This window comes from Microtus pennsylvanicus, chromosome 10, assembly GCF_037038515.1.
Source record: "Microtus pennsylvanicus isolate mMicPen1 chromosome 10, mMicPen1.hap1, whole genome shotgun sequence".
NCBI lineage: Eukaryota > Metazoa > Chordata > Mammalia > Rodentia > Cricetidae > Microtus > Microtus pennsylvanicus.
The window spans coordinates 43,414,896-43,427,773 of NC_134588.1; the positions used below are offsets into that span (position 1 = coordinate 43,414,896).

Below are 12,878 nucleotides of genomic sequence, written 5' to 3' on the forward strand. Positions count from 1 at the left end.
AATATCTACTCCAGATGTCTAATACCTTGAAGAAATAGAACTGATGGTTCTTTAAACAAATATCGAGAACTTGATAAGATTTATTAAATTATGTGAAGTTTTCCTTTTGGTTGATTTCATTCTCCTTCCACTTTGCCTAGAATGAACAATGTCATTACTAATAAATTTTATTATTTGTGTCATGAAAATGAGTGTAGTATGGCTTTCCCATTGCTTTAAAATAGTTATTTTATTAACTACAAAACCGTTTTTAACTACAGTGTTCATTTAAAATATATAGATGCATAAATATACATATACCCATTTAATATGATTCTTGAAATCACATTCATGTATAATTAACTGCAGATCGTCTAATTCATCATGCCAATTTTTACAAAAACTGAATTTTATGTTAAATTATTATCAAAGTATCTGATGAATCATTCACGATACTCATAATAGAATTAAACAATATATACTTGGAATAAATAAGTTTTCTACAAACATGTATAACTAAGGAAGATAGCTGCTCTGAATTTCTTGGATGACTATGGCACCTCTGTCCAGAACAAGTAAGAGAATGTCCTTAGATTTTAAAAGCAAAGCTGATAACTTTTCATTAAGCACCACAAGAATTCAGCTTTAATTCTGAAAGTTCATATTTCTAGAGATTTCTTTTGCCATTAATACAGGCTGACAAATATAAAATTGCTATTTGCCATGTGTTCCCGGCATGCAAGTTGTATGTATAAAAGGCATATTACTCCTTCCACATGCTCAGGTTCATGTGCTGAAAAGGTAACACTATTTACAGAGTAGGGAAGAAGCTAAGAATATGTTACATCTGCTGTGCCGCACCTTGGGTCAACGTTTCCATCAACTCTCCAGCAGTTGTCATGCGCTGGTTCTAGATTCTGTGGGCAGTACACAGACTAGGGGTGCACTTCATATGCAGAGAATAGGACATTAAAAATTGTTGAGTTTTCACCACTTGCTCAGCTCAGTGTTTTAAATTCCTTACAGTGATTTATATTCCACTCAAGCTTATTGTAGTTATATTTAAAGATAACTCTCACAACAATAACCATGGTGCTTAACTAATTGAAGCAACAGAAATCCCAAGTGTCTTTACTTTCTAAGCAAAGTCCTATTTCATTCGTGAACAGAAATGCAGAAAAGAGTATAAATGGCAGGTATATGAGGCATTATAACACAAGCACAGAGAAAAAATCAATCACTCAACAGTTAGCAAAATCATAAGGAAGGAAGTCAAGTCATTAGAGAATAACTGTCACATCCTCCCAAATCAATATCCCCATTTCCTCTTTGCAATTTCATGTACATTTTGTTATGTTCTATTACTCAATTGAAGATTAATCTCCTTATTTTGTGTATTCTCAGATGACTTACAGCCAATATTCCTTATGAAATATGAATCAAGGTACTCTTACAAAGCACAAACTCAGTACTGAAATAGGAGCATATAAAATAGTTGAGGGATATAATGTATGATATGTATATGTATGCATACATACATGAGCTTTCATGGAAAAGATAATTAGATATAAGTAGTACATATCTGTGTTGACTCATAAAATTTATATTTATTTGACCATATAAATTGTTAAATTTAAATCTTTAGGGTTCATTTTTGATTATTCACTAATGATCAAATTAGTTTTTGCTCAATATTAAATATTATATACGCATAATTTCTTGCATTTAATCGTCATACACTTTTTGAAGCAGATACAATTACTACTCTCAGTTTCGTGAATGGAAAGCTAAAACAAATAGAATTTTAGTGATCTGCCTAAGAGCTGGCAGAGCTAGACTTAAGTCCAAGTGCCCAAGCGCTACTCACTATGTATGCTGTCATTCAAAGCGTTTAAATGTATGGTCCACAGGAAGTCAAGTTCCCCTTTTGAGGGAAAAATACATACAAGTAAACAAGAGGGTAATTTTAAGAAATTCACAGATATGAGGCATAAAATCCCCTCTGTTATGATACCAGCCTAAGCATACACTCTCAGCTAGCCCTATCTCTTTCCTTAAGTCTCTGGTCATAAATAGTGGGGTGGAATGGTAAAAAGAGGAAAATATGACTTTGGGGACTAATCCCCTCCATCTTTACCATCTGAAAGAAGAGTTCTCTACAGGCCCAGTTGATCTCATGCAGTATGACATAGTGTTATCAGGCCTATCTCACAGGAAATTAACCAATAACTCCTTCCCCTAACAAGAGATACAAAGTGCTTTCTAAAGGAGCCCAGTATGACTTTGAGAAGTCATCTGTGGCAGGGGTTAAATATCTCAATGAACACATTATTGTTGGTGAGAACATTAGCCAGGCTTAGTTGATCAGATTAGCTCACAGTCACCTTGGAACAGCAGAGCAGACACAGGGGAGATATATGAACAAAGATGGAAAAGGGCAGACCAGGATGCCCAGCAGTGTGACCCCCTAGAAGACAGAGAAGGCATGAACCCACACTTCTAACACAGTCAAGGGGAAATGGGAAGTTATGGATTGTATCCACCTAGGACTTTTACTAGTTTCAGCCATCCTACAAAAATAATAGTTCCTTGAGGGCTGGAGAGAGAAATCCATGGGTGAAGTGCTTGCTGAACAAGTATAAAGACATGAGTTTGGAGCCCTAGCACACACTTTATCAAAAAGCTAGCTGTGGTAGCGGGTGTCTATAATGCCAGCAGTGGGGAGGGAGAGCAGAGACAGGCCAAACCCACGGCTCCCTAAGCAACTGAAGCAATTCAGGAAGACAGTGTGTTGTCAGCTTGTGCCTCCACCTGCACAGGCGAGTGTACTCCCTCCGATGTGCATACACATACCACACACTTGAAGATAAATAAACAGATGAGCAGACAGAGCAGTTCTTTGGTTCTACAGCAGTTAGTTAATAAACTTGAAAGTTTTTATTAATTGAAAACTATAATCAGTTTAGTGAATAAAAGGTTTGCCTGTATGCAGGAAGTCCTGTTCTCAACCCACACGCCAGCTGTAGTAGCCCTAGCTTGTAATCACAAAACTCGAGGGAGATAGAGGCAGGTAATTCTCAGCTCCATGACAACTTCCAGGCCAACCAGGGATGCATAAGATCCTGTCTCAAAACAAACAGACAGACAGTATCATAACATCATAATATTAAAAAGAAGCAAGGTCACAGATCTTTATACCTGGCAAAAATAAAAAACTCAGTAATTCTTTCAGACAGTGAATCTTAATGAAGACAACAGTTGGGTATGGTGGCACACACCTTTAATCTCAACATTCAAGGTAGAGGCAGGCAGATCTCTATGCGTGCAAGGCTGCCAGTCTGGTCTACAAATCAAGTTCCAGGACAGTCAAGGCTGTTACACAGAGAAACCCTGTCTCAAAAAAAAAAAAAACACAAAAAAAAAAGAAGAAAAGAAAATACTCATTTTCTCTATGCCAAGATCTACATTCTTTTGTAATATCAATGCAATTGCTTATATGACGCTAATGTAAAATTTAAGATATTAAATTATTTGTGATAACCTGTAAGTTCTAGAGAAGTGGTTAGAAGGAGAATTATTATGAATATAGATAAAACCTATCAATAGTGAGTAATATCCTGTTCGTGCCATCTACCCCAGAGGCCATGAACAGTAGAAACAAACGTTTCCATCTCTCAGTAATTTTTTGTTTACTCCTTCTCCTGGAAGAACACAGTATCAAATTTTGTTAATTTTTATACTCTAACTCAAAGGAAAGCAGCCCGGTTGGCATATATGTTAGCATTAGTAAGAACCTTATTAAAATTGTTTTGTTTTTAAATGTAATTCAGAACCCAGGGAAATGTGAGACACAAACAATTTTAGGTATGCACTAATCCAACCAATGGATGAGGTATGACCTAATTAACTGTATTATCTCTTCCATGAAGGAATTTGTTGAAATTGGCTTATGTGCTAGCCTAAAAATGAATAAAACTTTTTTCTCTACTGGATTGACAGCTAAGGTATCAAAAAATAAACCCAGAAGGGACCTACGGTTCCTTCTCTTCAAAATTTGAAATACAATTATATTCAATGTTCTTAACTTTATACATACTTATTCAGAATTGCAACTAGCAAGATTAATAATCTACTCTTGTAAGAGGAAAGGCTAATTAAGTTACAATTTTCTTAGAAATGAAGCAGCTAGAAATAATCAGCTGTGCTTCGAGCTCTTTGTTCTTTGGTTTTACTCTGAAGCAAAAAGTCCATGTTCCTTTAGAAAGATAAAGTGCTTTTAAAGAACTGAAGTCATTGCATTTAGTTTTTAATCCAACAGTATTTACTTATTTCCCTTTCTTTTCTTTTTCTGCTATTCTTTATATTTAATAAATACATTCAAACTCATATCCTTAATTATATTTATACTTACAAAAATATTCTGGAATGGGTTGGTTTTCCTTTAATAGCTTACTTAAAAGCTTTTCTTGTTCAAATGGGAAAACCAAGCAGGGAAAGACTGTGATCTTTGTAATCTCAGGTGATTCTGTTAAGGACTGTAATAAAGGAAACAGAATTCTAGGATCAGTCCAAATATTGTCACCACAAGTCAAGGCACAAGAGGGGTCAAGACAAGCAGCCCTAAACCAACTCTAAAATGGAAGCATAGATCAGCAAAAGCTAAGAAGTAATTAAAAATACAGACTGGATTATAATGGTATTTAAAACTGACTTAGAGGGTTGGGTGGTTGTAGCACACACCTTTAGTTCCAGCACTGGAGAGGCAGGTGAATTTTTATGAGTTAAAGGCCACCCTGGTCTACAGAGTGAGTTCCAGGAAAGCGAAGGCTACACAGAGAAATGAAAAATAAAATTGACTTTGAAAGGGGCAAAGAAAAAAGGTAAAGACACTTGATATATCCACTGCTATATAGACCCCCTTCATAGAAGTTTCAGAGAAATTATAACTATATGAATCCTTTAAGAAATACACTAGCATGTAAAATAACCAAAATTTACAGACAATTGAAATATAAATAAGCAAATAAATTGATTTTACTGTAAACTAAACATAAAGAAGTAAATAGCCATGATTTACTTCCCATAGTATTTTACCTTCTCAAAATTACAAAAGAGTGTTGGGGGAGAAAAAATTCATACTCTAGGCTTAGTCACTATCTATTCTCATTTGTTTTGTGGGCAATCATTTCATCAAAACTTGGTCTTTAGCACTGAAGATGTTTCAATGTTAAGTATTGATTGCCCTTTTTTCAAATGCTAAATCATACAGTGTGTTTTTTTCAAATCAATGGGGAAAAATCATAGTTATTTTAATAAATTGTGTAATGGATAACAGTAGGCTCCAAAGTCTAATTGCTTAGGTTAATATCCTTTACTAACCATGCATGACAAATAATCAAAATTAGGCATCTTTCAGCTTTTACAGTAAAATTGGATTAATAATTGTCCTACCACATTTGGCTCTGAGAGCACTAAATGAGTTTGTCACATAAAGTAAATTCGTGTCCCGTAGTAAGTGCTCATAGTGTGGTGGTTTAAATAAAAATGTCCCCATATGCTCATGTATTTGAGTGTGTAGTCGTCAGGGAATGGGTGGCACTATTTGAGAAAGATTAGAAGAATTAGGAGGTGTGGCCTTGTTGGAGTAGGTGTGGCTTTGTTGGAAGTAGTGTGTCACTAGGAGTGGGTTTTGAGGTTTCAAACACCCACGCCAGGCCCAGGTTCTTTATTTCTCTGTCTACGGAGCAGGGTGCAGCTCTCAGCTACTGTTCCAACACCTGCCTGTGTGCTGACATGCTCCCAACCACAATGATAATGGACTGAACATCTGAAAATCTAAGGGAGCCCTCAATTACGCTTTCCATTGTAAGAGTTGCCTTGGTCATGGTGTCTCTTCACAGCAATAGAACAAACACTAAGAAAGTAAGCATGTCATTAATTAGAATTTTTCATTAGATGAAATATTGGTGTATAGTTTTAAGAAATATTTTAACAAGTAGTAATAAAATTAGGAATTCATTAATCAGTAGTGTTCATGGAGTACCTAAACCCAAAATGAAAACATAAACCTTTAAGAGACAAACCATAAATTATAAAAACATCATTAGCGGCATATGCTAAATCAGTGTCATCTTACAATGCAGACAGAAACATTCAAAACACTCATTCCCACAGTGATAACCTTTAATCCATCTTCGTGACATCAGGGGCTTATAATACATGCACCTGTATTTAAGGATGAACATGCTTGCATAGGTCTCCTAGAATTTATCTGTCTCATTGCTCTTTGTTCATCATACAGATTCCACCCAACCCAACCCATAACATGGAAGAAGCCACAAGCCAAAGCATAGAGGAAGACTTTGAAGGACAGGCTACACACACAGGTAACTAAAGTGCAGAGAAAGCATAATTATTAAAGTAAAATTAATTCTAGTAATATCTGCTGTTCTTCTAGAGAATATGGTTGAAATTAAGTAATATCTTCCTCTACTCGGGAAGAATAATCCAAAAACATTTGACTAAATAAATTGACCTAAAGGGAAATGATCCAAGATTAGTGATTTGCTATTTCAGTATCAAAGAGTTAGAGAGAACACAAATTATTGATCATTTCCTGCTCCCCAGTTATCTAAGACTCCTCTGTCTACAGTTTAAGTAAAGCCCTTTGTATTCTCCCACTCCTCCTTGTGTAGCCACTACAGACTTTCCTTATTATACTATATGTGTGTACATATGCACATATATACATATGTGTGATCAAAAGTTAGTAATGCTTGAGTTTAGCTTTTCAAATGTGAAAAAAGGAGTAAGAAGATAACATGCATGCTTGAATCAAGTGGATTTCAACCTACCTCCAGAAAACCCAGAACATCATTTCATCAGGGGCTTTTCTTAACTTGTTCAATTATATGTGGCTATTCATATACCACTAGCAAGACCTTAGTCTTAAGTACTATAATATACAATATGATATATAATGCAAGGGAGAAAGAATATACCCAAATGTAGAATACAATATTAATAAGAAGCAAAACTAAGTTTTGTATAAATATACAAAGTATGTTTGTATATATACAAAATATGTATGTATAGCTCATTTAATATTGCATGCTTTGAAGAATTTATGATCTTCAAAGCATTATCTCTCAAGAACCAAATATTAATTCCAAATAGGAAATTCATCTGTGTTGTTAAATAGCTGATTTTTGTCTGTGTTGTTAAAACAGGCAACTGAGCCTCACCCTTACAGGTTCTGAATCAGCAGATGATGGGCAGTCGTGCCCATCATTAGAAAAATTAATTGCTGACATTGCACACATTTTTCTGTGCGATGTGGCAGACCCTCACACATATAATGAAAGCCCTATACAGTTGGGTGATATCCCTGGCTCTCTACTTAAAACCCTTTGCAAGGAATGGGTCCTTCCTGTGATTCTTCAGCTCTGAGAAGGAATTGGCTGGTTATGTAATCATAGTTGTTGCTTTGGTTTCCTTAGCCGAAGTCAGATGCTGTTTTCCACGTGTTGGGTTTAGGTGCCACTGTTATTGTTGTTCCTCCAATAACTCCAGTTTCCCTTAGCAGTATAGTACAAAAGCTCACTTATTCCAAACGTGTCTTTCTTATGTAGTGAGTGCTGCTTTTCTGAAATTCTGCTTGCTTTTATATATTCCAATTTTTAGATATTCTTACCTGTAAACTTCTGTAAATAGTACTGATCACATAATTTATATTGTTATTATGGATGTTTTAGAGAGATTCTGTGCCATGGTCTTTGCCATTTAGTAAAGTTAATCTTGGACATTATTTTTATGAACAAGTCAGAAAATGCTTCTGATGCAGGAGATGACACATTTTCTCAAGGCAACTTTTAATTGTACAGTCTTTTGATAATAAAGAGAAAAAAAATGCTTAAAATTTTTACTTCAGGACCCAAAGGAGTAATCAACGACTGGAGAAAGTTTAAATTAGAAAGTGAAGATAGTGATTCAATTCCACCCAATAAGAAAGAGATCCTCAGGCAAATGTCTTCTCCTCAGAGCAGAGATGACAAAGACTCAAAAGAGAGAGTCGGCAGAAAGGTAAGAGAAGCAAAGACGTGTAATTATAAGTTATGTATTTCCTAGTCTAATTCACTCAAAAGAATCACTTTAGAATATTGTGAAATACTTTCAATGCAGTACACAGTGAATACTGTAACAAGGTATTCCGTACTATGAAATACATGTGGGAGTCAGAGAATAAATGATAAATATATGAGCTATTGTAGAGGAAACTTCGCAGTATGAGAAAAAAAATAGAGAGCTTTAAACTATATAAACTGCTACATTTTAAGGCAGCAAAGACCCGTGTGGGCTTTCACTCTTGGGTGTTTCTAAGCACCTGAGTCTGCAGAGAAGTAAAGAGACTCTATCTCGGTAGAGAACAATTATAGTTAGGAAGAGTGAGATTCCTCGGGAAGATAAAGGAAGGAGAGAAGCAGGAGCATCATTGTTTAAAGACAGCATTGCAAGAGTCTAGTTATGCATGTGTACACTTGTGTCACAGAGATAGAGTCAAAGACCTCTAAAATGTCAGTGGAGATTATTTGAATATTAAATTGGTAGAACATCAGTATTTTTACTTCATTTTTAAAACTTTTGGCAATTTTTAAATCTCCATAAATAATATATATATATGATTTAAAAATTGCCAAAAGTTAATATATATATAATGGTAATAATAAAAAAGTCATAAAGAGATTTTCATTTGTGAGAGAAGTCACTCTAGCACATCACCTAAGCAGTTTATACTAATAGTATACTGAATGAAGAGACCATGAACAGAAATATGCCTTGGCCCTTGGCTTCAGGCCATGGTAGGGATCTTCAGTCTGACACTGTGAGAGGCAGAAGGCAGAAATTGGTTCTCTCTCAGGGTCATTATGCAGTGTAGATGAGACACCCACATTTTGAAACTGAGAAACTGTAAGAATGTCCTCATTTGTTTCAAACAGATCATGAAGGGAAAACAAATAAAAACACTTTTAAAAATACTGTCAAATCTGAGATGCTATTATTAAAGGTTTTGTTCTGGTTAAACTTCAGAAATGTGCCTGTATGCCTAAATGTCTATGTCTCACATATGAACAGAACAACTTCGAGTATGAATGCTCAAATATATCTTTAAATCAATATTTGTGAGGCTTGGTTGCCCGAACTAGCAGAACTATGATGGCAACTTAAGAATTATACAAAACATTTAATAATTTTAGGATTAAAAAATTAAATTGAGTCCATAAAACTGACAGAGAAAAATCGTTAGGCTAGAAAAGTGGTCTGGCTGTGGTGGCATAGGTGTATAATACCAGCACTTGGGAGGTTGAGGTAGGAGGACCTTGATTTCCTACCGTACCAAAAGAAAGAAAGGAGAGAAAGGGAGGTGGAGAGGGGTAAGACAGAAGAAAGTAATAAAAAATGGATAGCAGCTGCGGTTCAAGGGTTACATGATGAAGACACTACAGGTAACAATCCTCTTGGGACCCCCCAGCTTCCAGCTTCCAAGTTTCTGGGCCTCTTCACATCTTTCAGTGAACTGTATGACAATAGGCTGCGTCACTCCTTTGTGTCTATTTTTTCTTCTTGGTTGAGGGGAAGAGGTGATTAATTGTCTATCGACTATATTAATAATGGAGTCAACGTTATAAAAGGGTATTAAGGTAATTGGATGTTCTAATCACAAGAAAATGTAGCTGTTTTAGAAGATGTATAGTTCTCTGACTTTTGACTAAACCCAGTGGTTAAGAATAACCCAGAGGGCTTGTTAAAACACAGACAACTCAGCCTCACCCTGACAGGTTCTGATTCAGCAGTTCTGAGTGGCACCCATAATCAGAAAAAAACAATTGCAGACATTGAACACATTAATTAGAAAACTGATACTAGTTGACCAAATATGTAATACAAGCCCTAACAGTACTTGTGGCTATGAAAATAAAAGCAGGATAGAGAAAGAGGAGGATAGAGTAAGGGCCCTTTTTCAACTGATCAACCAAGTAACAAAAGTCAATGACCTTTGAGGCGATGCTTAAATAAGAAGGTTTTTGAAGCAGAAAAGTGGTCTAAGCAGAGAGGACAAGTCAAAACTCCTAGACTTGAGAATAAGTTTGGTGCATCCACGCGTGAAACATTTCCAATTGAACTACCCCCATTATTTCTTTCATGCACCCTCAGATGAGCATTCAAGAATATGAACTAATTCACCAAGACAAAGAAGATGAAAACTGCCTGCGCAAATACCGTAGACAGTGCATGCAGGATATGCATCAGAAGCTGAGTTTTGGGCCTAGATATGGGTTTGTGTATGAGCTGGAAACAGGGGAGCAGTTCCTGGAGACCATTGAAAAGGAGCAGAAGGTCACCACCATCGTGGTGACCATTTATGAAGATGGCGTGAAGGGCTGTGATGCACTCAACAGCAGTTTAGCCTGCCTTGCGGCGGAGTACCCAATGGTCAAGTTCTGTAAGATAAAAGCTTCTAATACCGGTGCTGGGGACCGCTTTTCCCCGGATGTTCTCCCCACCCTGCTTGTATACAAAGGTGGGGAACTCATCAGCAATTTTATTAGCATTGCCGAACAGTTCGCTGAAGAATTTTTTGCTGGAGATGTGGAGTCTTTCCTAAATGAATATGGATTACTACCAGAAAGAGAGATGCATCACCTAGAGCAGACCAACATGGAAGATGAAGATGCTGAATAAGCATTCTCTGTGTCAGTATCTCATATCTGTCCTTTACACAGTGAACACTTATTTTTGGTAGTATCTATATTCCTTTAGCAAACACTAAATACGGCCATGGCTATCCAAATTTGGGGGAAAGATATTAAAATTATGTTAATAGCATTTTAAGTATTAGATATCCAAGTGGAGATGATATTTTGCTGCAAAAAAATATAGTTCTTAACAAATACTGAGCAAACAGAGGAGGTGGATAATGTCAATGTTATTTCACTTTAAAAATCCCTTTCAAGATACGTGTTAGCTTTTTTACTCCTTACTTTTTCCCTTGGCATTTTTATTTGGGCTTTAGAAACTGAATACTACTTATGAACTGACTTGTATGATAAGAATAAAATCATATGAAGAAACAAATATTCTGTGTAAAGTCTACTGTGAGTCAAGTATTATATTCTTAAAAACCTAAAAACTTCATAAAGCTCAAAATACAAAAATGGTTTCATATTTGTCTCTAATAACCTTAAATCTGCATTAAAAAGTATTGTTTTCATTTGTAAAACAATGCAACAAGATGAGAGAAGTAGAATTTCAACTTTTAGTTCTTTTGAAAACATTTGGAAGTTTGTCCAAAAAAGCCAGACACTGATGGCACATGTCTTTATTTCCAGCAGAGGAGGAAGAAGCAGGCAAATCTCTGAGTTCAAGGCCAGCTTGGTCTACAGAGTGAGTTCCAGTATAGTCAGGGCTACACAGAGAAACCCTATCTCACCCCTCATCAAGAAAAAAAAAAGGTAGAAAAGAAAATATTTGAAAGTTTGTTCTCCCACAAAAAGACATGGAAGTACAAAGTGAAACACAACATTGAAAGTATAAATACTTAAGTTAGCTGAGGAGGAAGGTGAAAAGTATCCGATCCAGAGGCAAAAGGTAATCATGAGTGAAAACTGAAGCCACATGGCTGACAACGGAAGAAATGGTGAGGATGTGTGTTCAGAGCAGGTTCAACAGTCCTCCCTGGCAGCCCATGCCGAAGCGCACAAAGGCTCGAAGCTTTGGTCTCTAATCTTTTAAGTAACTAGCTGGTAGTTTTTCTTTTTCCCCTTAACTTTCCCACCTCCACCCCTGACTCTAAACATTTCACCTCGTTCATTTCTCACGAGAAAACAGGTGTTATCCTATGTGAACTGCCTCATCTTTTTACCACCAGAACTGAGAAGGCAGCTACAAATAAACCTGTTGACTGATGTCATGGAAGAAGAGTCCTCATGTGGTGTGAGAGTTCCTTCTGTCTATGTGTTGCTTTTATTGGTTAATGAGTAAAGAACTGGCTTGGCCTATAATATGGGAGGTAGAAGGGGGGGGGCTGTCAGAGGGACATCATGGAGCCGCTGCCGGAGATAGACGTGCTGAAACTTTGCTGGTAGGCCATGACCTCGTGGTGATATACAGATTAATAGAAATGGGTTAAGTTAATATGTAAGACTTAGCTAATAAGAAGCTAGAGCTAATGGGCCAAGCAGTAATTTAATTAATACAGTTTCTGTGTGGTTATTTCGGGTTCTGTGCAGCTGGGACTAACAAGCGGCTCCTCCAACACACATGGGCATCTATAGTCAGCCGACACACGGCTGTACAGTATCCCCACTCATTCCTACAGTCGCAAAGAGTCCACGTGGGTGTCTCCTGTCAGCAGAAGCAGCTGTCCAGTACCCCCACTCATTCCTACAGTCGCAAAGAGTCCACGTGGGTGTCTCCTGTCAGCAGAGGCAGCTGTCCAGTACCCCCACTCATTCCAACAGTTGCACAAGTTCTATTCTGGGATTACTCCCCTCCCCTCTGCATTACCTGCTGCTTTTTTCTAAGTTTGGCTTTGATGCATTTTTAAACTACCCACTCTTCAAAGTGTGTCCACCTACAGCTTAACGTTTTAACCTACCGCTCCTATCTCCGGTGTTCTTTAAAATCATGACTCTCAAAGGAAGTCCCTAAAACTAGAAAGTCAGGTGCGGTGCCGCACCTAGATCTCAGGAGGCTGAGGCAGGGGCCTGGGTGTTCAAGGGCAGTCTGTCTACAAAGCAAAAACAAAACAAAAAATATGAAAAAAAACCAGGGTCTTCATGTGATATATTTAAAAACCTAAAGCCTCAATGGAACAGCTGTAGATTGGCATTAATGCCATG

General features: G+C 36.8%; 1 protein-coding gene and 1 long non-coding RNA gene across 2 annotated transcripts; one reads left to right on the forward strand and one right to left on the reverse strand.

Annotated features, from left to right (window-relative positions):
• Nucleotides 1-2,877: 2,877 nt before the first annotated feature.
• LOC142858250 (uncharacterized) lies at nucleotides 2,878-5,003 on the reverse strand. Its single transcript, XR_012911992.1, has 3 exons — nucleotides 4,391-5,003; nucleotides 3,258-3,369; nucleotides 2,878-3,101 (listed from the first exon to the last, which is right to left on the reverse strand). It is a non-coding gene; the product is annotated as an uncharacterized LOC142858250 (long non-coding RNA).
• Nucleotides 5,004-6,289: 1,286 nt separating this feature from the next.
• On the forward strand, nucleotides 6,290-10,719 carry Pdc (phosducin). The gene is made up of 3 exons (XM_075987434.1): nucleotides 6,290-6,365; nucleotides 7,910-8,061; nucleotides 10,192-10,719. The coding sequence occupies exons 1-3, from the start codon at nucleotides 6,305-6,307 to the stop codon at nucleotides 10,717-10,719; spliced, it is 741 nt and encodes a 246-aa protein (XP_075843549.1). The 5' UTR covers nucleotides 6,290-6,304.
• The last annotated feature ends 2,159 nt before the right edge of the window (nucleotides 10,720-12,878 follow it).